Consider the following 26,881-nt stretch of genomic DNA (forward strand, 5'->3'; position numbering starts at 1 on the left):
GGGACCGAGCACCGAAACGGTGCGTAGGCCCTATTGGAATTGCTCCGTTTTTTATTATTATTATTATTATTATTATTCCGCCCCCTATCGGGGCACTTTTGAGGGTCTAAACATGCCCGAAAACTCATGAAAATTTGCACACACACCAAACCCGGTGTAAATAGCAGGTTGATATGGGTCTCGGAAGTGGGCGTGGCAAAATGACTCGACAGCGCCACCTAGAAAAATTAAACGGACGAGCCCCCGATCCACCAATCACACATAAGCACGAAAATTGGCACACACCTCAAACACGCCAAAACATACGAAAAAGTTTCTTGGAGCCATATCTCAAACCCAACAGGAAGTCGGATATTTTTGACTTTCTGCGGCGAAAAAGTGGCGTTTTTGCCATTTCCAAGCGTTGTATTTTAACGAACTCCTCCTAGGGATTTTATCCGATCGACACCAAAATTGGGTTTTGTCATCTAAAGGCCTTGGCGATGTTAAATTGCGAAGCTTTAGAGTTTTCGTCGATGGGCGTGTCCATACCGGCCTCGCAAACTTTGACGATTCGCCACAAAACAGGAAGTCGTTATAACTCAGGCATGCATTATCCGATCTGCCTCAAAATTCACACGCTTGATAAGAGTCCTGACCTGAACACGTTTATATGCCAATATCCAGATAAAGTTATAGCGCCACCTGCTGGCCACAGGAAATGACATGTTTTACAGTGTAACAAACTCCTCCCACAAATTTTTTCGTATCAGCACCAAATTTGGGTTGTGTTATCTGAAAGCTCTATCGATGATATATTGTGAAGATCTAGAGTTTTCGGAGAGGGGCGTGTCCGTGGCGCCATGACAAACCTCAACGCTTCGCCATGGAACAGGAAGTCCTTATAACTCAACCACACAATGTCCGATCTGCCTGAAACTTCACATGGTTGATAAAAGTCCTCTCCTGAACACATCCACATGACAATATTGAAGTGGGCGTGGCAAATTGACTCAACAGCGCCACCTGCAAAAATTAATCGGACGAGCCCCTGATCTATGAATCACGCACATGCACGAAAATTGGCACACACCTCAAACATGCCAAAATATACGAAAAAGTCTCTTGGAGCCATATCTCAAACCCAACAGGAAGTCTGATATTTTTGACTTCCTGCGGCGAAAAAGTGTCTTTTTTGCCATTTCCAGGCGTTGTATTTTAACGAACTCCTCCTAGGGATTTTATCCGATAGACACCAAAATTAGGTTTTATCATCTAAAGGCCTTGGCGATGTTAAATTGCGAAGCTTTAGAGTTTTCGTCGATGGGCGTGTCCATGCCGGCCTCGCAAACTTTGACGATTCGCCACAAAACAGGAAGCCGTTATAACTCAAGCATGCATTATCCGTTCTGCCTTAAAATTCACACGCTTGATAAGAGTCCTGACCTGAACACGTTTACATGCCGGTATCCAGATAGAGTTATTGCGCCACCTGCTGGCCACAGGAAATGACATGATTTACAGAGTAACAATCTCCTCCCACAAACTTTATCGTATCAGCACCAAATTTGAGTGGTGTCATCTGAAAGCTCTATCGGTGATATATTGTGAAGATCTAGAGTTTTCACAGAGGGGCGTGTCCGTGGCGGCATGACAAACCTCAACACTTCGCCATGGAACAGGAAGTCCTTCTAACTCAACCACACAATTTCAGATCTGCCTGAAACTTCACATGGTTGATAAAAGTCCTCTTCTGAACACATCTACATAACAAATTGAGTCTGTCATAGCGCCACCTGCTGGCAGAAGGAATTTTGGCTTATAACTCAACCACACAATGTCTGAACAGCTTGAAACTTTACATGGTTAATAAAAATCCACTCTTGAAGACATTTACATGCCAATATTGATTGACAGTCATAGCGCCACTTGCTGACAAAAGGAATTTTGGCCTATAACTCAGCCACACAATGTCTGACCTGCCTGAAACTTCACATTGTGGATAAAAGTCTACTCCTGAACACATAATAATATTGAGTCTGTCATAGCGCCACCTGCTGGCAGAAAGTGGTTTAGCTTGTAAGTCGGCCACACAATCTCTGATCTGCCTGAAACCACATGGTTGATTAAAATCCTCTCCTTAAGACATCTACGTAAAAATATTGAGTCTGTCATAGCGCCACCTGCTGCCAGAAGGTAGTTTGGCTTATAACTCAGCCAAACAACGTCCGATCTGCCTGAAAATTCACATGGTTGATAAGACTCTTCTACTGAAGGCATCTACATAACAATCTTGAGTCACAGTTAAAGCGCCACCTGCTGACAGGAGGAAGTTCGACATAAATCTGTGATTTTCTCTGGTTCTTTATATATATCGGCTTAAATTAATGTTTTTCGCTGTTCTCTGTCATCCTGAGGCCACCGGGCGGCGGTGAGCCCGGGTGCGAGGTCCCTATCATCGCTGCTTGCAGCTTTAATTAGGGACCGAGCACCGAAACGGTGCGTAGGCCCTATTGGAATTGCTCCGTTTATTATTATTCTTCTTCTTCTTCTTCTTCCGCGGAATGAATCGCGGTTTTGAGGGGCTAAACATGCCCGAAAACTCACGAAACTTTGCACACGCCTCAGAAGTGGCGAAAATTTACGTTTATTATAGAGTCAGAGTCAGTCATAACTCCACCTGCTGGCAGAAGGTAGTTTGGCTTATAACTCAGCCACACAATGTCCCATGTGCCTGAAACTTCACATGGTTGATAAGGTTCCTCTCCGGAAGACATCTACATGCCAATTGTGAGTCACAGTTATAGCGCCACCTGCTGGCAGGAGAAAGTTTGGCATAAATGTGTGATTTTCTTAGATTTTTAAAAATATATTGGCTTAAATTATTATTGTTCACTGTTCTCTGTCAATCGTAAGGCCACCAGGCGGCGGTGAGCCCGGGTGCGAGGTCCCTATCATCGCTGCTTGCAGCTTTAATTCTTCTTCTTCTTCTTCTTCCGCGGAATGAATCGCGGTTTTGAGGGGCTAAACATGCCCGAAAACTCACGCAACTTTGCACACGCCTCAGAAGTGGCGAAAATTTACGTTTGTTATGGGCTTCGGAAGTGGGCGTGGCAAAATGACTCGACAGCGCCACCTAGAAAAATTAAACGGACGAGCCTCCGATCCATGAATCACGCACATGCACGAAAATTGGCACACACCTCAAACACACCAAAACATACGAAAAAGTCTCTTGGAGCCATATCTCAAACCCAACAGGAAGTCGGATATTTTTAACTTCCTGCGGCGAAAAAGTGGCGTTTTTGCCATTTCCAGGCGTTGTATTTTAACGAACTCCTCCTAGGGATTTTATCCGATCGACACCAAAATTGGGTTTTGTCATCTAAAGGCCTTGGCGATGTTAAATTGCGAAGCTTTAGAGTTTTCATCGATGGGCGTGTCCGTGGTGGCCTCGCAAACTTTGACGATTCGCCACAAAAGAGGAAGTCGTTATAACACAGGCATGCATTATCTGATCTGCCTCAAAATTCATACGCTTGATAAGCGTCCTGACCTGAACACGTTTACATGCCGATATCCAGATACAGTTACAGCGCCACCTGCTGGCCACAGGAAATGACATGACTTACGGAATTATAAACTCCTCCCACAAATTTTATCGTATCAACACCAAAATTGAGTGGTGTTATCTGAAAGCTCTAGCGATGATATATTGTGAAGATCTAGAGTTTTCGGAGAGGGGCGTGTCCGTGGCGGCATGACAAACCTCAACGCTTCGCCATGGAACAGGAAGTCCTTATAACACAACCACACAATGTCCGATCTGCCTGAAACTTCACATGGTTGATAAACGTCATCTCTTGAACACATCCACATAACAATATTGAAGTGGGCGTGGCAAAATGACTCGACAGCGCCACCTAGAAAAATTAAACGGACGAGCCCCCAAGCTACGAATCACGCACATGCACGAAAATTGGCACACACCTTAAACATGCCAAAACATACGAAAAAGTCTCTTGGAGCCATATCTCAAACCTAACAGAAAGTCAGATATTATTAACTTCCTGTGGCGAAAAAGTGGCATTTTTGCCATTTCCAGGCGTTGTATTTTAACGAACTCCTCCTAGGGATTTTATCCGATCGACACCAAAATTGGGTTTTATCATCTAAAGGCCTTGGCGATGGGAAATTGCGAAGCTTTAGAGTTTTTGTCGATGGGCGTGTCCGTGGCGGCCTCGCAAACTTTGATGATTCGCCACAAAACAGGAAGTCGTTATAACTCAGGCATGCATTATCAGATCTGCCTCAAAATTCACACATTTAATAACAGTCCTGACCTGAACAGGTTTACGTGCCGATATCCAGTTACAGTTATAGCCCCACCTGCTGCCCACAGGAAATGACATGTTTGACACTATAACAAACTCCTACCACAAACTTTCCCGTATCAGCACCAAAATAGAGTGGTGTCATCTGAAAGCTCTAGCGATGATATATTGTGAAGATCTCGAGTTTTTGCAGAGGGGCGTGTCTGTGGTGGCATGACAAACCTCAACGCTTCGCCATGGAATAGGAAGTCCTTATAACTCAACCACACAATGTCTGATCTGCCTGAAACTTCACATGATTGATAAAAGTCCTCTCCTGAACACATCTACATAACAATATTGAGTCAGTCATAGCGCCATCTGCTGGCAGAAGGTAGTTTGGCTTGTAACTCGGCCACACAATGTCCGATCTGTCTAAAATGTCACATGGTTGATGAAAGTCCTCTCCTGAGCACATCTACATAATAATATTGAGTTTGTAATAGCGCCACCTGCTGGCAGAATGTAAATTGTCTTATAACACAATCTCCACACAATCTCTGATCTGCCTGAAACTTCACATGGTTGATAAAAGTCCACTCCTGAACACATCCACATAACAATATTGAGTCAGTCATAACGCCACCTGCTGGCAAAAGGTAGTTTGGCTTATAACTCAGCCACAAAATGTCCCATGTGCCTGAAACTTCACATGGTTGATTAAACTCCTCTCCTGAAGACATCTACATGCCAATCTTGAGTCACAGGTATAGCGCCACCTGCTGACAGGAGGAAGTTTGGCATAAATCTGTATTTTTCTTAGGTTTTTTATATATATATATCGGCTTATATTATTATTGTTCGCTGTTCTCTGTCATCGTAAGGTTACCGGGCGGCGGTGAGCCCGGGTGCGAGGTCCCTATCATCGCTGCTTGCAGCTTTAATTAGGGACCGAGCACCGAACGGTGCAAGGCCCTATTGGAATTGCTCCGTTTATTATTATTATTCTTTTCCGGAATGAATCGCGATTTTGAGGGCCTTACCATGCCCGAAAACTCACGCAACTTTGCACACGCCTCAGAAGTGGCGAAAATTTACGTATGTTATGGGTCTCGGAAGTGGGCGTGGCAAAATGACTCGACAGCGCCACCTAGAAAAATTAAACGGACAAGCCCCCGATCTACGAATCACGCACATGCACGAAAATTGGCACACACCTCAAACATGCCAAAACATACGAAAAATTCTCTTGGAGCCATATCTCAAACCCAACAGGAAGTCAGATATTTTTAACTTCCTGCGGCGAAAAAGTGGCGTTTTTGCCATTTCCAGGCGTTGTATTTTAATGAACTCCTCCTAGGGATTTTATCCGATCAACACCAAAATTGGGTTTTGTCATCTAAAGGCCTCGGCGATGTTAAATTGCGAAGCTTTAGAGTTTTCGTCGATGGGCGTGTCCGTGGCGGCCTCGCAAACTTTGACGATTCGCCACAAAACAGGAAGTCGTTATAACTCAGGCATGCATTATCCTATTTGCCTCAAAATTCACACACTTGATAAGAGTCCTGACCTGAACACGTTTACATGCCGATATCCAGATACAGTTATAGCACCACCTGCTGGCCACAGGAAATGACATGATTTACAGAGTCACAAACTCCTCCCACAAATTTTATTGTATCAGCACCAAATTTAGGTGGTGTCCTCTGAAAGCTCTAGCGATGATATATTGTGAAGATCTAGAGTTTTTGCTGAGGGGCGTGTCCGTGGCGGCATGACAAACCTCAACGCTTCGCCATGGAAGAGGAAGTCCTTATAACTCAACCACACAATGTCTGATCAGCCTGAAACTTCACATGGTTAATTAAATTCTTCTCCTGAACACATACCCATAACAATATTAAAGTGGGCGTGGCACAATGACTCGACAGCGCCACCTATAAAAATTAAACGGACGAGCCCCCGATCTATGAATCACACACATGCACGAAAATTGGCACACATCTCAAACACGCCAAAAGATATGAAAAAGTCTCTTGGAGCCATATCTCAAACCCAACAGGAAGTCGGATATTTTTAACTTCCTGCGGCAAAAAAGTGTCGTTTTTGCCATTTCCAGGCATTGTACTTTAACGAACTCCTCCTAGGGATTTGATCCAATCAACACCAAAATTGGGTTTTGTCATCTAAAAACCTTAGCGATGTTAAATTGCGAAGCTTTAGAGTTTTCGTCGATGCGCGTGACCGTGGCGGCCTCGCAAACTTTGATGATTCGCCACAAAACAGGAAGTCATTATAACTTAGGCATGCATTATCCGATCTGCCTCAAAATTCAAACCTCTGATAACATTCCTGACCCGAACATGTTTACATGCCGATGTCCAGATACAGTTATAGCGCCACCTGCTGGCCACAGAAAATGACATGTTTTACACTGTAACAAACTCCTACTACAAACTTTATCGTATCAGCACCAAATTTGAGGGGTGTCATTTCAAAGCTCTAGCGATGATATATTGTGAAGATCTAAAGTTTTCGCAGAAGGGCGTGTCCGTGGCGGCATGACAAACCTCAATGCTTCGCCATGGAACAGGAAGTCGTTATAACTCAACCACACAATGTCTCACCTGACTGAAACTTCACATGGTTGATAAAAGTCCTCTCCTGAACACATCTTCATAAGAATATTAAGTCACAGTCATAGCGCCACCAGCTGGCAGAAGGTAGTTTGGCTTATAACTCAGCCACACAATGTCTGATCTGTCTGTAACTTCACATGGTTGATAAGATTCCTGCATTTAAGGCATCTACATGCCAATCATGAGTCACAGTTATAGCGCCACCTGCTGACAGAAGGAAGTTTGACATAAATCTTTGATTTTCTCAGGTTTTTTATATATATCGGCCTAAATTATTATTGTTCGCTGTTTTCTGTCATACTGAGGCCACCGGGCGGCGGTGAGCCCGGGTGCGAGGTCCCTATCATCGCTGCTTGCAGCTTTAATTATTATTATTATTCCGCCCCCTATCGGGGCACTTTTGAGGGTCTAAACATGCCCGAAAACTCATGAAAATTTGCACACACACCAAACGCGGTGTAAATAGCAGGTTGATATGGGTCTCGGAAGTGGGCGTGGCAAAATGACTCGACAGCGCCACCTAGAAAAATTAAACGGACGAGCCCCCGATCTACGAATCACGCACATGCACGAAAATTGGCACACACCTCAAACACGCCAAACCACACAAAAAAGTCTCTTGGAGCCATATCTCAAACCCAACAGGAAGTCGGATATTTTTAACTTCCTGCGGCGAAAAAGTGGCGTTTTTGCTATTTCCAGGCGTTGTACTTTAACGAACTCCTCCTAGGGATTTTATCCGATCGACACCAAAATTGGGTTTTGTCATCTAAAGGCCTTGACGATGTTAAATTGCGAAGCTTTTGAGTTTTCGTCGATGGGCGTGTCCGTGGCGCCCTCGCAAACTTTGATGATTCGCCACAAAACAGGAAGTCGTTATAACTCAGGCATGCATTATCAGATCTGCCTCAAAATTCACACGTTTGATAAGCGTCCTGACCTGAACACGTTTACATGCCAATATCCAGATATAGTTATAGCGCCACCTGCTGGCCACAGGAAATGACATGATTTACGGAGTAATAAACTCCTCCCACAAATTTTTTCGTATCAGCACCAAAATTGGTTGGTGTTATCTGAAAGCTCTAGCGATGATATATTGTGAAGATCTAGAGTTTTGGCAGAGGGGCGTGTCTGTGGCGGTATGACAAACCTCAACGCATCGCCATGGAACAGGAAGTCCTTATAACTCAACCACACAATGTCCGATCTGCCTGAAACTTCACATGGTTGATAAACGTCATCTCTTGAACACATCCACATAACAATATTGAAGTGGGCGTGGCAAATGACTCGACAGCGCCACCTAGAAAAATTAAACGGACGAGCCCCCGAGCTACGAATCACGCACATGCACGAAAATTGGCACACACCTTAAACATGCCAAAACATACGAAAAAGTCTCTTGGAGCCATATCTCAAACCTAACAGGAAGTCAGATATTATTAACTTCCTGCGGCGAAAAAGTGGCATTTTTGCCATTTCCAGGCGTTGTATTTTAACAAACTCCTCCTAGGGATTTTATCCGATCGACACCAAAATTGGGTTTTATCATCTAAAGGCCTTGGCGATGTTAAATTGCGAAGCTTTAGAGTTTTTGTCGATGGGCGTGTCTGTGGCGGCCTCGCAAACTTTAATGATTCGCCACAACAGGAAGTCGTTATAACTCAGGCATGCATTATCAGATCTGTCTCAAAAATCACACATTTAATAACAGTCCTGACCTGAACAGGTTTACGTGCCGATATCCAGTTACAGTTATAGCGCCACCTGCTGGCCACAGGAAATGACATGTTTGACACTATAACAAACTCCTACCACAAACTTTCCCGTATCAGCACCAAAATAGAGTGGTGTCATCTGAAAGCTCTAGCGATGATATATTGTGAAGATCTAGAGTTTTTGCAGAGGGGCGTGTCTGTGGTGGCATGACAAACCTCAACGCTTCGCCATGGAACAGGAAGTCCTTATAACTCTACCACACAATGTCCGATCTGCCTTAAACTTCACATGATTGATAAAAGTCCTCTCCTGAACACATCCACATAACAATATTGAGTCAGTAATAGCGCCATCTGCTGGCAGAAGGTAGTTTGGCTTGTAACTCGGCCACACAATGTCCGATCTGTCTAAAATGTCACATGGTTGATGAAAGTCCTCTCCTGAGCACATCTACATAATAATATTGAGTTTTTAATAGCGCCACCTGCTGGCAGAATGTAGTTTGTCTTATAACACAATCTCCACACAATCTCTGATTTGCCTGAAACTTCACATGTTTGATAAAAGTCCACTCCTGAACACATCCCCATAACAATATTGAGTCAGTCATAACGCCACCTGCTGGCAAAAGGTAGTTTGGCTTATAACTCAGCCACACAATGTCCCATGTGCCTGAAACTTCACATGGTTGATTAAATTCCTCTCCTGAAGTTATCTACATGCCAATCTTGAGTCACAGGTATAGCGCCACCTGCTTACAGGAGGAAGTTTGGCATAAATCTGTATTTTTCTTAGGTTTTTTATATATATATCGGCTTTTATTAATATTGTTCGCTGTTCTCTGTCATCGTAAGGTCACCGGGCGGCGGTGAGCCCGGGTGCGAGGTCCCTATCATCGCTGCTTGCAGCTTTAATTTATTTAATTTTTGTAGAAAGACAGTATTCATAAAAGTTAATGCAGCAGATTTTTATTGTGTGTGTGTGTGTGTGTGCGTGCGAGCGTGTGCGTGCGTGCGTGCGTGCGCGTCTGTGTGCGCGTGCGTGTTTCTGCGAGTGTGTGTGTGTGTGTGTGTGTGTGTGTGTGTGTGTGTGTGTGCATGCGTGCGTGCATTTTGGTGGTGTGTTTGTTGGAGTGAGCTTGTGTGTGCCTGTAGTTTTTTTGTTACAAAGCTTGTGGGTCAAAATTGCTGTACCCTAAATGCATAGAGGTTTCTTTAAAAATATGAAAATGGTCGTTTGAAGTGATTAAAAAAATTACATCAAACTTAACAGACAATTTGATTTTTTTTTGTCTTTCTATTAGTTAAATTTTGTCAGTAATTTGCATACTAGGGGCGATGCGGTGACGTTGTGGGTAGCATTGTTACTTTACAGCAAGAAGGTCACTGGTTCTAGCCTCGGCTGGGTCAGTTGGCATTTCTGTGTGGAGTTTGCATGTTCTCCTCGTGTTCGCGCGAGTTTCCTCCGGGTGCTCCTGTTTCCCCCACATGTTCTAAGACATGCGAGTACAGGCGAATTGGGTGAGCTGAAATTGTCCGTAGTGTGTGTGTGTGTGTGTGTGTGTGTGTGTGTGTGTGTGTGTGTGTGTGTGTGTGTGTGTGTGAATGAGTGTGTATGGATGTTTCCCTGAGATTCTTGCAGTTGAAAGGGCTTCCGCTGCGTAAAACATATGCTGGATAAGTTGGCGGTTCATTCCGCTGTGGCGACCCCGGATTAATAAAGGGACTAAGCCGAAAAGAAAATGAATAAATGAATATGTTATGCCATCTAATGGAGCCTCTAATTTTTGTGGCTTAAGTTACTCTTTTAAATCTGGAAGCTTTAACAACTAATATTAAAATGTATATCGTTATCGTTCAATATGGAAAATAATTATTGAGATTGCATTTCTCCATATCGCCCAGCCCTCCGCAGAACTATATATCAGGCTTAAGACATATAACACAGTGACAATGGTATTGTTGTTGTGCTAGTCTTGCATCCTCTTACTATTTGAATTTCTATAGGCGACATTTGGGACAATTTACTGACATCATTAAAACTTAATATTTTCCTTTGGATTGGATTTTTATGGAACCTTTTAGATATTTTAATGCCCAAACATACACTACACACTGACTAACACAATTAAATAAAGAGAAAAGGATAATAGGGCCCCTTTAAACCCTGTAAATATGAATACTCAAGCATTTTCATGTGGTGTTTCAAAATATGAGGGTGCTACTGCAGTATTTTTAAGCATGTGTCTGTAATTTGAGGTTTGGTGTTGGTTTGAGAAGCAGATGTTCACATGGAGTGGAGTATTCCTGGCTTTATTTATGGTGTTGTGATTTTTAAAGTTGACATCTTATCTCTAACAGTCTGAACACATTGGACACGCTTCCATATTGTCATGTTTGTGGTAAAATGCATCATATCTGCTCCTCGAACAGCGTCAGCGTCTTACTGCTAATGACACGTCTTTGTGCTTTCAAAAGCAGGTTGGCTAATTCAGACTAAAGGTTGCACAACATAAAAGTAAAACAAAGATATTGTAGTTTTAATCAGTCCAGAAGCAGAAGAGAGATAACAGGCTTTCCTATGTTGCGTCAGATTATTGAAGAAGATTATTGTGAGATGCATTAAAACAATCATCGAGTTCTTGGTTCTGATGGCACGCCATGTTCACTTCTTGACACATCATATGCTTTTACTGCGTCATTAATGAGAAACTGATTCAAATGTGGTGAATGGCAGTGTTTTTGAGAAAGTGACTCAACAGCTCAACAGTAAAACTTGATGTTTCTTGAGAAAGCTCATGATGGCGGGTTATTTTGAGACTGTGTGTGTGTGTAATGCGTAAATGGGTACACCCCACACAGATCTCTCTTTATTTTCTATATTATATACTTAAATGTTTTCTATAAGATGCTTCAAAGTAATATATTTATGTTTAATTCATTTAAAGTCACAGTCCAAAAAATAGTACACCCCAAATGTATATGTTAGGAAAAATACGAAATACATTTTTAATAATGAATTTAAGAATCATAAAAAATATAAAATTGTTGAAATTTTTGTAGTTTTAATCATTTTCTTTTCGGCTTAGTCTCTTTATTAATCTGTTATGATGTTTTACGCAGCGGATGCCCTTCCAGCTGCAACCCATCACTGTGAAACACCCATACACACTTATTCACACACAAACACTACAGACAATTTAGCCTTCTCAATTCTCATTCGGTGACCAAATACACCAAAATATATCGTTTACATTCACAGAAAAAAAAAAAAAATTTATATATAGATTTAAAAATTATATATAAAAATTATATATAAAAATTATATATAAAAATTATATATAAAAATTATATATATATATATATATATATATATATATATATATATATATATATATATATATATATATAATGAATAAATAATTGTATTCTCGTTTAACTTTCTTTTTTTTTTTTTTTTGCCAATTCTCAATCAGAGAGTTATTAAAAGTGAGGAAAAGAAAAAACATAATACATTAATTTCACAATATTGAAGAAAATTAATATCGGGTGGTATTTAAACGCATTCCTTTCTGAACCATATTCAAAGGAAAATAAGGAAAGTAAAAAAACAAAACACTGCAATAACAAATAAAATAATAATAATAATGATGATAATAAAAACTTAATAATAAATTAACAAATGACACCTATGTAAGCCATTACTGTTGATATGTCAGATACAGACACTGATACAGACAGGGTTAGATATGCAAGACTGGTCGCATATGTTAAAAAGCTATTTTTCCAAAATACAACAGAAAAGGTTGCCAAACTGTATAGGATCTTCTGTTTTGCCATTAATGGTATATCTATTTTTTTTATTCGAATAAACTGCAACCGGTCATACTAAATAAATGTATTCTGAGCACTGTATAGATACAACATAAATGGTATTCTTAGTCCTTGTAGTGGTTGTAATTGCTGTGGTTTAACAACTGCCTCCTGTACACTGTGTGCTCGTATTTCACAATCTTTGTTTGCTAAACTTTTCTCAGCAGAGTGTGAGAGATGTTGGACACTTGTTCTATGCTTGAGTGAGTAACAGAGGATCTGTTTTACATATATTTACATAGACTTCCAAATTAAACAAATAATTGTTTTAGAAAGATTTCCAGTTTTGTTAATGGGAATGTTACGTTTGACTAGTTTTGCTAATGTGAACATGAACGTTAGCACAATCTTCCTGAAGGCATTCTAGAAATGCTGATTTTGTAACATTCCAAACATTCTCCTAGAGCGTGTATAAAAGGTGTCATTTCTAATCTCCACAGTTTGCACTTTAAAATAAGTTAAAGGGATAGTTCACTCAAAACTGAAAATTCTGTCATTCATTCATTAATTTTCCTTCGGCTTAATCCCTTATTTATCAAGGGTCACCACAGTGGAATGAACCACCAACTATTCCGGCGTCTTTTTTACACAGTGGGATACCCTTCCTGCCACAACCTAGTACTGGGAAACACCCATACACTCTCACATTCACATACACTACGGCCAATTTAGTTTATTCAATAGCGCATGTGTTTGGACTTTCACACAGCCAGGATATTTCGTCCTCTCCGAGTATTTAGTAAAGTTTATCTGAGTCGTTTATTAAATGATTAATCATTTAATGTTTTTCTCGTTGTGAAAAGGTAATGCAAAAATGCATTCAAATAACGGCAACTTCGGAAAGCGGACATCCTGGACATTTTAGGAGATTCAGAAACTACCGCTGGACGCATTTTAGCGCAAAAGTCCTCTAGGATTTTTTTCTGGCTGTGGCGGCAGGCCTGTTTTACACAGATCTACCAACTACCTGTGGCGTTTTCAATAGCAAATGTCGGAAGCGCAGTATTAGAAGTCGAGATCGCATTTATGTAATAGCCTACAGCATGCAAATCTCTTTGCTTGCGCGCTGATTTCCTCTGCTCGTGCACAAAACTTCTTGCACGCCCCCTAAATATACGCAGCTCAAGCGCAGATCTTCTTGTGCGCTCTCAAATAAACGCTGCTGAAGTGCGATTTAGTGCATTTATGCAACAAGTATGTCTCCAACATTTATTAGATTTGCTAGAAATATATTTATGAATGTGTCCAATGGACCTACAGAGCGGCATTAATGCGTCCTAAAGTAAAGTGAAGCGGCTATAAGTCGTGTTTGCTGGCCTCACGCATCACGCATCTGTCTGTCAGTCAGTCAGTCAGTCAGCATGTAACCTTCAAGGGTTAAACAAATAAGGCACAGCACTACTATATTTATAAAAAAGTTTGCGCTGTTATGATTCACTTACCTTTTAAAACCTTTAGATTAACTTGACAGGTTAGAGTAATTAGGCATGTTATTGTATAACGATAGTTTGTTCTGTAGACTATCGAAAAAAAATGTTGCTTAAAGGGGGTAAAAATTTTGTCCCTGTAAATGATGTTTAAAAAAATTAAAAACTGCTTTTATTCTAACCGAAATTAAAACAAATAAGACTTTCTCCAGAAGAAAAAATATTATCAGACATACTGTGAAAACTTCCTTGCTCTGTTAAACATCATTTGGGGAATATTTAAAAAAAGAAAAAAAATTCAAAGGGGGACTAATAATTCTGACTTCAACTGTATATGGTAACCGGAGAGTTTTAAAGCCACATCAATCAGCCGATCCATCAGCGAATCGCTTGTATGTCAGCTCATAGACTGATCAGCTGATCGACGCGGCTTTAAAACACATTTCAGAATGTGCTCAACAGCACTCAAGTGTTCGCGGTATATTTACATTTCTTGTACCAAAGTCAATACTTTTGGCAACCCAACAGCAAAAAATATCTGTTCATAGGTTTTAATGGAAAAAAAAATCATACATATTTGTGCTTTTTAATACATAATCCTTTACCTTTTAAGTTTGAGTGTTCTGCAAAGAGCATTTGTGCACAAATAGTCCTTGTAAAATACAGGTTTACACTTAATAAATCTACAACTGGTCCAATAAATATCTGGTTTAGCCAAGATGTTGACAGTCTGTGAAAAACTCTCAAATTTTGTGAAATCTTGCCGAACATGTTCCCTGGTCTCGCAGCGCTCTCAGTAAGACAGGATGTCTGGGGGAGTTCAGAGAGACACCCGAGAGCTTTAGGAAGTGACCTTGGCTCTCTGAAGAGTTGCATCAGCCAGAACAGTCCATCCATGGTGTGACTCAGGAAAATCTTACTGTTATATTACCCCATTATTACGTGATATACTTTGACCCTTGTTTTTTTTTTTGTTGTTGTTGATTTGAGCATGGGTTTGGAAACCTTTGTTGCGTGTGTCTTTCTTCAGCAGTCACACTTTGGTTTAGCACATTTCCACATCCTGCACTGGCGTGTGATGTGTTGTGAACTTAAACACCGTTTTCGTCTGTTGTCACACTATATGCTTGAATGGAGGTGTGTGTGTGTGTGTGTGTGTGTGTGCAGTGTTTGTTCTCAGCTTTTAAAGTGGAATAACTGGTTTTTAGGATTGTCTGAACACAACACATTCAGATGTCCAGATTCCTAGTTTGCTTTTGCTTTCTTGCTGATTTGCTCAGGGATGGTGTTTTTTTAAAAATGGCCTCAGAGGAAAGTCTTGTCGCTCAGAGGTTTCTCTTTCAGAGTTTAGGAGTTTTGTGAACTGTAGAGTTACTTGGTACTGGATGGTAAAAATGTTGCGTTCTGCGAGAAATGTCTATAGATGAAGCATTGTATATGGATTCAGAAAACAAGGGCTGCACAATATATTGTTACAGCATCGATATCGCAATGTGCGGGTCTGCAATAGCCACATGTGCAATGTAGTTGGGATTCTAGTTGACCAGACATTAGTTACAACATAGTGGAGTCATTTCAAATTTTAACCTTAGAGTGAACGTTTATTTTTGGCATGCGCTTTTTAAGGCCTGACTGTAAGAATTTGAAGCAAACTTGAGGCATTTGTGTGCAGTAAAATAAACATTTGTAGCTTAAAGGTTACATTATATAATTACTCAAGGCGGCGTAGTGGCGCTGTAGGTAGTGCTGTCGCCTCGCAGCAAGAAGGTCGCTGGGTCGCTGGTTCGAACCTCGGCTCAGATGGCGTTTCTGTGAGGAGTTTGCATGTTCTCCCTGCGTTTGCTTGGGTTTCCTCCGGGTGCTCCGGTTTCCCCCACATGTTCAAAGACATGCGAATACAGGCGAATTGGGTGAACTAAAATTGTCCGTAGTGTGTGTGTGTGTCTGAATGTGTGTGTGTGAATGAGTGTTTATGGATGTTTCCATGTGATTCTTGCAGTTGAAAGGGCATCCGCTGCGTAAAAGCGTGCTGGATAAGTTGGCGGTTCATTCCGCTGTGGCAACCCCGGTTTAATAAAGGGACTAAGCCGACAAGAAAATGAATGAATGAATGAATGAATGAATAATTACTCAATTAAAACAATACAGTATTAATATTGTTTATTTGTTTGTTTGTTTAAACTATTGTCCTTCTGCATGGCACAGAAAGGAAATGTTTCTTTAACACTGGATTTAAGACAACAACTGCATACACACAACAAAAGAGCAACACTCATCAAGACAACAACATTAAAAGTTATAAACTTAACAACTAAATTATCCCCATACATATTATTGTGGATCATTTTTGACTGAATAACTGTGGATCATTTTTAGCAGAAATAAAACAAATAAGACTTTCTCCAGAAGTAAAACTATTATCAGACATACTGTGGAAATTTCCTTGCTCTGTTAAACATCATTTAGGAAATATTTACAAAAAAGAAAAAAAATAAATTAATGGGGGCTAATAATTCTGACTTCAACTTTATTGGACTTGTGGTCCAAATTTACATAAAACAAATTTTCCTGACTGTTTTTAAAGGGCACATTGGTTACCCCTTTTTTCATATTTAATAAGTCTTTTGTGTCCCCAGAATGTGTCTGTAAAGTTTCAGCTCAAAACACCCATCAGAGTGTTTATTTTAGCTGTTGGAAGTGTCTGTATTATAGCTGGGAAAAGGTTGTTGCTGTTTCTTTGCACTGGGCCTTTAAGGCTAGTCCTCCCCGCCCACCGTTCCCACGTGTCTGTCAGCAACATGCCTCAATCTCCGCCCTCGGCTGCCTCAGGAAGCAGATCTCACGTAACGTTTGTGAGAAAAACTACAGTAAGAACTTCACCAATCAGTATCTGATGCATTTTATGTGGAGTTGCAACAATAAGTTCACGCACACACAGCTCAGACACACACACACACGCACACACACACACACACATAGCGCAGACACACACACACACATACTTAGCGTAGACACACACACACACACACATAGCGCAGACAGACGCACACACATAGCGCAGACAGACACACACATACACACTAAGCGCAGACTAAAACACACTCACACATAGCGTAGACACACATACATAGCACAGACACACACACACACACAGAGACAGTGAGAGAGACACACGGCTGTGCTGATGGAGTGAATCTGAAGTGAATGGCTGTACTTTATTACACACGTGCTCTGTTTTAAAACATGTTAAACTTGTAAAACTCACTCTTGATCACGTCTGATGATGATTGATGATCCTAACAAACTGAACAGACCTTTTATTCCCGGTTGCTTTGCGCTCGTCCTGTCTTGTTGATATAATTATATGCGTTACTTCGGAGACATGTTAATGCACGCAGCTGTCAATCAATATTGGTGGGCGGGGGACCCCACTCCTACGTCAAGTTGCGGTCGATCTGAAAGCCGCTCCAATTGGTCCACCGTTTTTATGTTGTTAAATTTGAAAAAATAAAGGACTGTGTGTGTTTATATCACCCCAATATGACAGTATATACACTATACTAACTCACACGTCTGTCCAAACAGCTTGAAAAGTAGATTTTTCACCATAGGTGCCCTTTAATACATTAATAACACATACATATTTTTTAAACATGTTTGGACTATCAGAAAATAAAAACAACAACATTATTTGTACATTTTGGACGGTTTAAAATAGTGTTTGGGACATTTCATATGCTGCGAAACACTGTATGTCTGTAACAAAATATAAAACATTTAAAGTATTTTAAACAGCCACTTAAGAGCTCAAATGTGCTGTCCACATATGTGGCCACTAAGCCCTAGGAGGTTAAGGCCTTTGGAAAGTTCATATGGCCTATTCCTAGTATGAATGGAAGTCTATGGGGCGAAAAGTGCAGTGCGACCGCAGCTTCATTCTAACTTGTCTGATTGTGTTGAAATAGGTGAATCCGCTTCTGGAGGCCTTTGGGAATGCTCAGACGGTCATGAATGACAACAGCAGTCGCTTCGGGAAGTACATCCAGCTCCGTTTCCAGAACTCCTCAGGTTTGTTTATGGCAGACTGAAGAGATAACACTCGAATACATCACCATAAACCTGGCAGCTCCCACTGGGTGTGTGTCTTGACCCATAAATCTATGGAATCGATTGAACGTTGACCTGGATTTTTGTTTTGTTTATAGTTAAAGGAGCCAAAATCAATGAGTACCTGCTGGAGAAATCTCGCGTGGTCCACCAGGACCAGGGGGAGCAGAACTTCCACATCTTCTACCTCATGTTGGCTGGAATTTCATTGGAGGATAAGGAAATTTACGGCCTTCTGGACCCGACGCTGTACCGGTGAGTCAGCTGTGATGTGGATGTCATTGCCCTCGTGAAACTGGATCAGCTGCGTTGTTTATGATGAGCACCCTAGATTAGCATCTCGTCAATGCAGTTTTTTTGAAGGTGTGTCGCATGAGAACTATTTCCAGCACGGACGTCATCTTTTCTTTGTTTCTGGTGTTTATTGTGTAAATGTTCTCCTGTAATTGTTGTCAGGAGATTGTAAATGTTGGCAGAGTCCCATTAGAAGGTGTTTAAGGTTGTGCGTTTTGTTCATTTATTAATTCATTTATTCATTTATTTATTTATTCATTTTTTTATTCATTTATTTTTTCAATAATTTATTCATTTATTTATTTGTTCATTTATTGATTGATTTATTTATTTATTCATTCATTTATTTATTCATTTTTCATTCATTTATTAATTGATTGATTGATTGATTGATTGATTGATAAATAAATAAATAAATAAATAAATTTATTTATTTATTTTTATTTATTTATTTATTATTGTCATTTATTTTTCCATGGTTAAGGGTTTTTGGATAGTTTAATAGAAATTTTTATTTTTTCATTTTTGTTTATTTTTATTTTATTGATTTTTTTTTTTGTGCACTAGAACTGCTTTAGTCTTTAGTTTTGTGCAATTGAATAATTATATGATTTTTTATTAAATGCAATTACAGCATAATCTAAAATATTTTATGTTTTTTTAATATATTTATTTATTTTTATTCTGGGTTTATGATGCAGTTTACTAAAACGCAGTCGAAAGTTGAAATTAAATATACATATATATATTGTCAGGTTCAAAATATTAGGACAACACAATTCTAACATTTTTGGTAATGGTGTGTTGGTGTATAGAGCCAAAAACACGAGTCTAATGCGCACACTGCTTAATTTGCACGAATTGCGTCATTTGCGATGCCTCAATCAAGTGAACAGCATCTTTGCATTGACCTGGTGCTGGGAATTTAGCATCACTTATGAAATTATTGCAAATTCTTTGATAATTATTATATATTTTATGTTTAATATTTTATAGCTAATAATTTTGTCTTGAGATGTAAAAACAATAATTCTCACTTTAAAAAACACATGAAGGTTTGATAATGACACTAAAAGAATACTGATTGGTAGTCTTTTTTTTTTTTTTTTTACCACAAAATGAAACATTTCCATTTTTTTCTGATATTTTTACTGCATGTAAACCAGTGCTGGTCATTTTGACCGCTAAACATCATTGTGATCTTCCACGGTTTTTTGTTGTTGTCAGGTATTTGAATGGCAGGTTTGGGCAAGAAGACGTAGTGCAGACGTGGCGCGTGAAATATGCAGAGGTGTGTAACGCCATGGACATGGTAGGATTCGAAGAGCAGGTAAGAAAAAAATAAATTAATATGAAAAATTTTAAAAATGTATATGTTACATTCCTATTATTGACGTTTAAAGGCACAGTTCATCTAAAAAATGAAAATTCTCTCATCATTTACTCTCTGTTTACCTCTTCCAAACCTGTTTGAGTTTGTCGAACACAAAAGAAGATATTTTGAAGAATGCTAAAAACCTGTAACCATTGACATCCTTAGTATTTGTTTTTCCGCTGACTCTGTTATATAATGGTCCATTAGTTAATGTTAGTTAATGTATTTACTTACATGAACAAACTATTAGTAATACATTTATTACTGTGTTTGTTCATCTTTGTTACTTTATTGAGTTATTTAAGGCTGCTTTCATCTGCATTTGATTGTTTTGTTCTGAAAGGGGGATTAAAATTGTTACAATGTTGCATTTTGTTCTTGGTGTTCTTGTGGCAAAGTTTCTAAATGGACCAAAATAGTTAAAACAAGTCACGTGCAAGTAAACTCTCCTCACATTGGACAGTTTCAGGGTTGATTCCCACAGATTCCGCTGGGCATACGTCGTTATTTTAGTTTCTGATAATGACATTTAATAACTTTTTATTGTTTATTATGAGCTTAAAAAACATAGAATCATACATTATAGGCTTTATAGAGAGAATTACTAGATGAACCAAGACTGCAGTCAGATCATGAAGCAGATCATTGTTGATCTTCCTTTCGAGGCGTCAGTGCAGAAATGAGCTAAACAATAGGCCTAATACAGCATATTATAAGGATAAAATATGGAAAAATTAAGTAATTTCGGTCAATTTTCCTAACGGATAAACGGCACTCTGTTGAATATTTCAGCATGCTTTCACTTTCGTATTTAACATCAAACGCACATTTGTCAGTAAGAATGATGGCATCCTTCCCTACTCATAATTCTCAATCATATAGTTGTAAACATGGTTATAATATATCCATAATACACTGCGATATAGCCTGGTTCTTTGGTTTATATAGCTTCCTCATTACAATTGATCCTCTCCAGAGTTCGTTTCAATCGATTCGAGACCACCTCATTCAGGTCGTCTCAGACAGATTGCTGGTTTTACATATGCCAAACGAACCGAGCTAACAGGGCAAACATGCAAGCTTTCAAAACAATCGTCTAGGTGTGAAAGCACCTATAGTTAAATAACAAATGCCAACCAGTACAACTTTAGATTTTAATAATGCATTAGTTATGTTGAACTATCATTAATTAATGCTTTACAGGATTATTAATACTCCATTTATTCATTTTCTTTCCGGCTTAGTCCCTTTATTAATCTGGGGTCACCACAGTGGAATGAACCACCAACATATCCAGCTTATTCTTTATGCAGCGGATGCCCTCCCAGCTGGGACACATCCATACACACTCATTCACACACAATAGTACACTACGGACGATTTAGCTTACCCAATTCACCTGTACTGCATGTCTTTGGACTTGTGGGGGAAACACCCGGAGGAAACCCACGCCAACTGACCCAGCCGGGGCTCGAACCAGTGACCTTCTTGCCTGTGAGGCAATTGTGCTACCCACTGCGCCACCGTGCTGCCCTATTATTGATACTTAATGTTAGTAAATACATGAACTAATGGATCATTATTCTGAAGTGTTACTGTTTTTTCCTACTATGAACACCAATTGTTATCGGTTTTCAGCATTCTTCAAAACATCTTCTTTTGTGTTTAGAAACTCATAAACGTTCAGAAACACTTAAGAATGACTAAATAGTGAGTAAATGATACATTTTTGTGTGAACTATCCCTTAAACATTCCATTCAAGTTTATTCTTATAGCCCTTTTTACAATAATTATTGTTTCCAAGCAGCTTTGCATTATTGCATTACAATCAAGTTCGTAAAAGTTAAGGCTATTAGTTACCATAACCTTTGTTAGTTACTAATAACTTTAATTAACTTGTAACTAACAGCATTTGCAGTTAGAGGTGTTGTATATAAACAGTTAACCTGCAGTTGTATTGCATGTATTTTATGCAGTAATAAGCATATACACGTCATTTGTAGGAGAAAGTGGACATGATGACCATTCTCGCTGGCATTCTGTCTCTGGGAAACATCACGTTCGAGACGACCGACAGTGACGCTCTGAAAGTGTCTGAAGCGTCACGTGGATGGCTGAAAGCTACTGCTGTGAGTTTCCTGGCTGCACTTTTCACTAGAGTTTGTTGACAAGACAACTCTGCCAGCAGTTCACAAGCCAGCTTAGCAGAAGTGACAGCTCACGACCACTGAAACTTATTTATAACAACACCTTTTTTCCATGCTGCTTTTAGTGTACAATGTGTGGAATCGCTTGTAAAAAAAGAAATCAGTAGATGTGAAGAATATAGTGCATGTGTCTGGCCTGCGTTTCTCGTTAAAAAGTTTTTTTTTTTTTTTGTTAGTGGTGCTGTTTCTCGATTCGAAGATCACATTTGCACGCATCCTTAAGGCTCCAACACACTGGGACGCTTTTCGTTTGCGATTACCGTCAGCATTTTACGAGATGTTTTTCCGCATTCAAACCCAAGCGATTTTTCACTGGTGTTGAGCAGAGGAGTATTCAAAATCACTCTCTGACGTTAGATGGCGCTACACAACTAAGCTTCTGACAGAAGAAGAGTAGGAGAGGAAGTTCACACGCTTGTTGTTAAAGTTACTGGTGACTCGAACAAGCATAGATGGTTCAAGCAGCAGCTTCAGCTCTAGCGATGAAGAAATGATTATTGTTCACCAGAGTAATAAGCAGCTTCACGTTCATATCGCCTCTGCGCATCTTCTTCAATGTGCGTTCGCATTGACAGTTTTGCGCTTGAGCGCCTCCAAGTGCTGTTTACTGTAACTTCAGCAGCTCCGTTCACGTGAACAAAAGTGCCGATCTGATCGGTGGAGAAGGTTTTAACGTGGCGCGTCAAAACAAAAAACCAAGCATGTGGCGTTTTTTTTAAAATGACGCTTTTACGCTGGGTTTTTTTGCGCGTTAGTGTGCACGATCATATTGACGCCCTTTAATTAGTCACGAGGCGTTAAACGTCGACGGAAAACGCGAGCAAAAAACGTCTTGGTGTGCACAGGCCTTGATAGTCGAACCCTGCTTTTAAGAAATCCACAATTTAAAAATTATTTTCAAACAGCCAAAGTGGCTAGTGAGAGTGACTGTCTAACCCGCCATAGCTGAAATCTACATTTAGCAGGTTGGCGAGTGTTAATGTTAAGCCCTAGTTTAGATATATAGTCTCACATTGTCGCACAACAACATTAAGGGTGCTTTCATACTAGCACTTTTGGTCCGCACCCGGGTTCGTTTGACGTCATAGTATGGTACGTTAGGCGAGTGTGAACGTGTCTTCTGAATTCGGGTGCGCACCCGTGAACTGTACCCAAGTCCACCTGAAAGAGGTGGTCTGGGGTACGGTTCATGCGAACTCTGGTACGGTTCACTTGTGATGTGAATGCAATCATACCAAATCACGGAAGTGAACCGCCGACTGTACAACAAACGTTGTCATAACATTCGTTCGTGTTTGTGTATGTCACGTTTCGTACCTTGGTGACACACGCGGGATTGAGCCAGGGCAAACACGATACACATTGATGTCTGCTTGTCTCCTCCAAAAACAGCTTCTGCAGACACTGCGTGATGTTCTGAATGTTTATAATATGTTTGCGGCAGATGGACGCGAGTCGCTTTCTGTATGTCCAAAACCGAAAGCTTCAGTGAAAGAAGAATGACCGCGATGTGCGGACGTCACCTAGCAACTGCCGTAAACAAAACAGCAAGCGTACCGGGGTTCAGAAGGAAAACAGACAGTATGAACACAAACCAACCGAGGAGGTGGCAGGGGGAGACGATCAAACTTGGGTACGGTCCAGGCAAATGGACCAAGTGTGAAAGCACCCAAAAAGAGTGTAGATTAGTGTACAATGTTTTATAGCCATTTGACATATTAGATTTCTTTAAAGTAATGCACCAGTTACTTTCCATGTTAATTAGTTATGTTTAAAATTATGAGACTCAGTTACTATTTGTGAGAATTAATTAGTAAGTAATAACTCTTTTAAAGGAACGTGCCCAACACTGATCTTCACCCACGAGCAGCAGCTGAAGGACTGTAGAAAGCGTACGTGTTTTGTCAGCAGATGAATGTTCGCGTCACCTCGGGCTGTTTAATCAGCTGAATTATGACCTGTGCGCACACAAAGAAACTCTTTTAAGGGCAAACCAAAGGAGGTGTGGATCCGCTTACATCTGGCCTTTTACGATAAGACGCACAGAAGCACTGAAAAGGCCAAGAGTGCCTATGTTTAGCCTCAATGAGCTCCTGTCCTGCACGTATGGGCCAGTTATTTCCTTTTAGGACTTTTCATTTCCATTTATCTAATGTACACTGCTAAAGTGCTTTAATGCAAATATCTGAAAATCCTTAAAGCAAGAAGCACTTTTTAGACGAGCAAAACATATCGTCTTGTTTTCTGAAAAAGTCAAAATTGAGTTAAATTAGGCCAAATATAAGAAAATTTATATGTAAAAAAATGTAAATAAAAAGGCGAAAATAATCCTTTTTGCGTTTTAAAATCTGGTTATTTTGCTTGATGTTTGGCAGATTATTTAGCTTTATTTTTGCTTTAAGGGAACACTCACTTAATTTCTGAAAATGGGACAATATTTTTTTTACTCGTCTAGAAAATGCTTCTTTATTTTAAAAGCTTTTGCTATTTGGACTAGTGGTGTAATGGATCACAAATTTCACGGTTAGGATCACATGATGGTTTTTTAGTTATGGGTGGCTGCTTGTCGCCACCTATTGTTTAAATAATGTAATTGCTGCTGACAACTTTCATTTTTGAGCCCAAGTTAAACGCATATGACGGTGATTTTAATCTTTACCATTAACATCAGTGGTTTTATCGTAACTATAAAGTGTTCTCTATAAAGTTTGTAACTTCATAACTAACTCAAAAGACTAAACACTCAATCTTTCTTGATTTTTGTGTTTTTCAAACAGTGATTTGAAGGATTAAGAAACGTATGCAAATCACCATCATTTATAGTTTAGGTTGCGTGGGTGTTGAGATCCTGATCTTTTAATGATTAATGCTGCAGCTTACACTGAATACATTAATGCAGGCGAAACAAGTCGTGACAGAAGACACCTTTATTAACCTAAGAAACCCAGCACATCCCGAATAACCCACCACAACTTCTTCCGTCATCATTATATTTTACAGAAAGGCCTAAATGCTTTCATACATGTGATTTGAATGACGTAAAGGTGATCTCTCTGCGATCGTTACATGTGTAGGATTAATCTACAAGTAAAAAAAAAAATTTTGAACTATAAAAATTAAAGTAAGAAAATATTTCTTTTTGCAGTGAACTTTAATTTAGAGCAGATTGGGAAAATTACATCTAATGGTCTTTGTTTTACTTTGTGCCGTGTGTGTGTGTGTGTCCACAAACAGCCCCCAGTATCTAAACGCACAAATTAGCTTGACCTTTCCTGCATGACATTTACGTCTTGGTCACATTTGGCTGGTCATTGTTCTTTTTTGTTCTTTGTTTTCTCCCTTTTGTTTTGTTTTTTTAAGCACAGTTTATTGCTTACTTCCACTCTGCTTTGTGTTACACAACATGATTTAAATGCAGTCTTTTTTGGGTCTCATAATAATCAAAATAAAGAATAAGGATCCTAGCATCTGGAGCATATGCATGTTTTGTGAGCAAGTAAGGGTGCACAATTTGGTAAAGTTTGAGCACCCTTGATTTAGATAGATTGGGAAGATCACGTCTTTTTCTATGCAGTGACTTTGCAATAATTAGGTTAAACTAAAAGCATTTATAAATACGACAGAACACAAATAAAAGTCAAATAAACAGTGCTTTGCTGGAGTTCAGTTATAGAAATTGAACAACCAAGCATAAAATAACATGCTCATCATCGTGTAAATGATTTAAAAATAATCATATTTAACAATAGCTTTATCTTTTAATGTTTAATAAACAATCTGATCCCGTGATGTGACTACATGCGGATACATTGCAATATTGATCAAACGATATATTGTGCAGCCCTAATTATTATTATTATTATTATTATTATTATTATTATTTATTATTGTTATTATTAATTCATCATTATTATTATTATTTATTATAATTATTATTACTATTATTATTATTATTATTATTTCTATTAATATTATTATTATTTATAATAAGAATAATTATGAGAATAATAAAATTGAATACAAATAAAAAACTAGATCACATTTATTTAAATGATAGCTAATTTAGAGTTTGATATTTGCACATTATTAAAGTTACTAGACTTTATTTAGAAACTCTTGATGTGGTAATATATAATTCTGCAATTATATATCAATATACTGTATACACCTACTATTAATACTACTACTACTAATAATAATAAATAATAATAATAATAACAATACTGAATAAAAAATAACCTTTCATATCACATTTATTTAATAAATCGTAATCGTAATAAATTGTAATTTAATAATTGGACATGATATTGCTATCATGTTTTTATTTTGGTTCAAAACAAGCAAATGTATGTTTTGTGTATGTGTGTGTGTGTGTGTGTGTGTGTGTGTGTGTGTGTGTGTGTGTGTGTGTGTGTGTGTGTGTGACACAACAGAGTCACCGTGTGTTTGTTTCTGTTTCAGGGTCAGTTTGGCGTCCAGGAAGAAGACCTGCTGAAGAGTCTGACCTGCACCACGTCAATGACTCGAGGAGAAGCCATTCAAAGACTCCACAACCAGCAGCAGGCCGAGGGTACCACATACACTCCACACACTCCCTCTGCTGCTGGGTGTTCACTCTAGACCACCAAATCAAATGTTCTCATTGTCATTGATTGCTGAATATCACAATACATAATAAAATGCTCTCTTTACAAAAGAATCCTTTCGGTTAACGGTTAAACGATCAATATGAGTATCCCTACTTTATATATAAAATTTGATATAGAATGCTTTTAATTGAATTTAAAATACTGTACTTATTTTCTTAATTCTTTCTTTTAAAAATGTAAACAATGTTTAAGAGGTTTTTAAATGAACAGTAGCATACTTGGTGTCCAACCTTTTGACACTGTTATGAACACCGCTGCAAATACAAAGTACGTATTCTTTAAAAGCACTCTCGAAG

At 39.2% G+C, this 26,881-nt stretch overlaps 1 protein-coding gene across 3 annotated transcripts in view; it reads left to right on the top strand.

Annotated features, from left to right (window-relative positions):
• Nucleotides 1-26,881, top strand: part of unm_sa41569 (un-named sa41569) — a 66,903-nt gene that overhangs the window by 8,749 nt on the left and 31,273 nt on the right. For all 3 annotated transcript variants that reach the window (XR_015500685.1, XM_087269960.1, XM_087269961.1), the window contains exons 5-9: nucleotides 17,918-18,020; nucleotides 18,158-18,314; nucleotides 19,581-19,683; nucleotides 21,733-21,858; nucleotides 26,398-26,506. Coding sequence is in view for 2 of the 3 variants with exons in the window: in XM_087269960.1 (XP_087126086.1) it covers nucleotides 17,918-18,020; nucleotides 18,158-18,314; nucleotides 19,581-19,683; nucleotides 21,733-21,858; nucleotides 26,398-26,506 (598 nt within the window). In the remaining variant the exon portion in view is untranslated. The remainder of the gene's footprint in view (nucleotides 1-17,917; nucleotides 18,021-18,157; nucleotides 18,315-19,580; nucleotides 19,684-21,732; nucleotides 21,859-26,397; nucleotides 26,507-26,881) is intronic.

The sequence above is a fragment of the Danio rerio genome, chromosome 10 (genome assembly GCF_052040795.2).
Source record: "Danio rerio strain M-AB ecotype USA chromosome 10, GRCz13ab, whole genome shotgun sequence".
Lineage (NCBI taxonomy): Eukaryota > Metazoa > Chordata > Actinopteri > Cypriniformes > Danionidae > Danio > Danio rerio.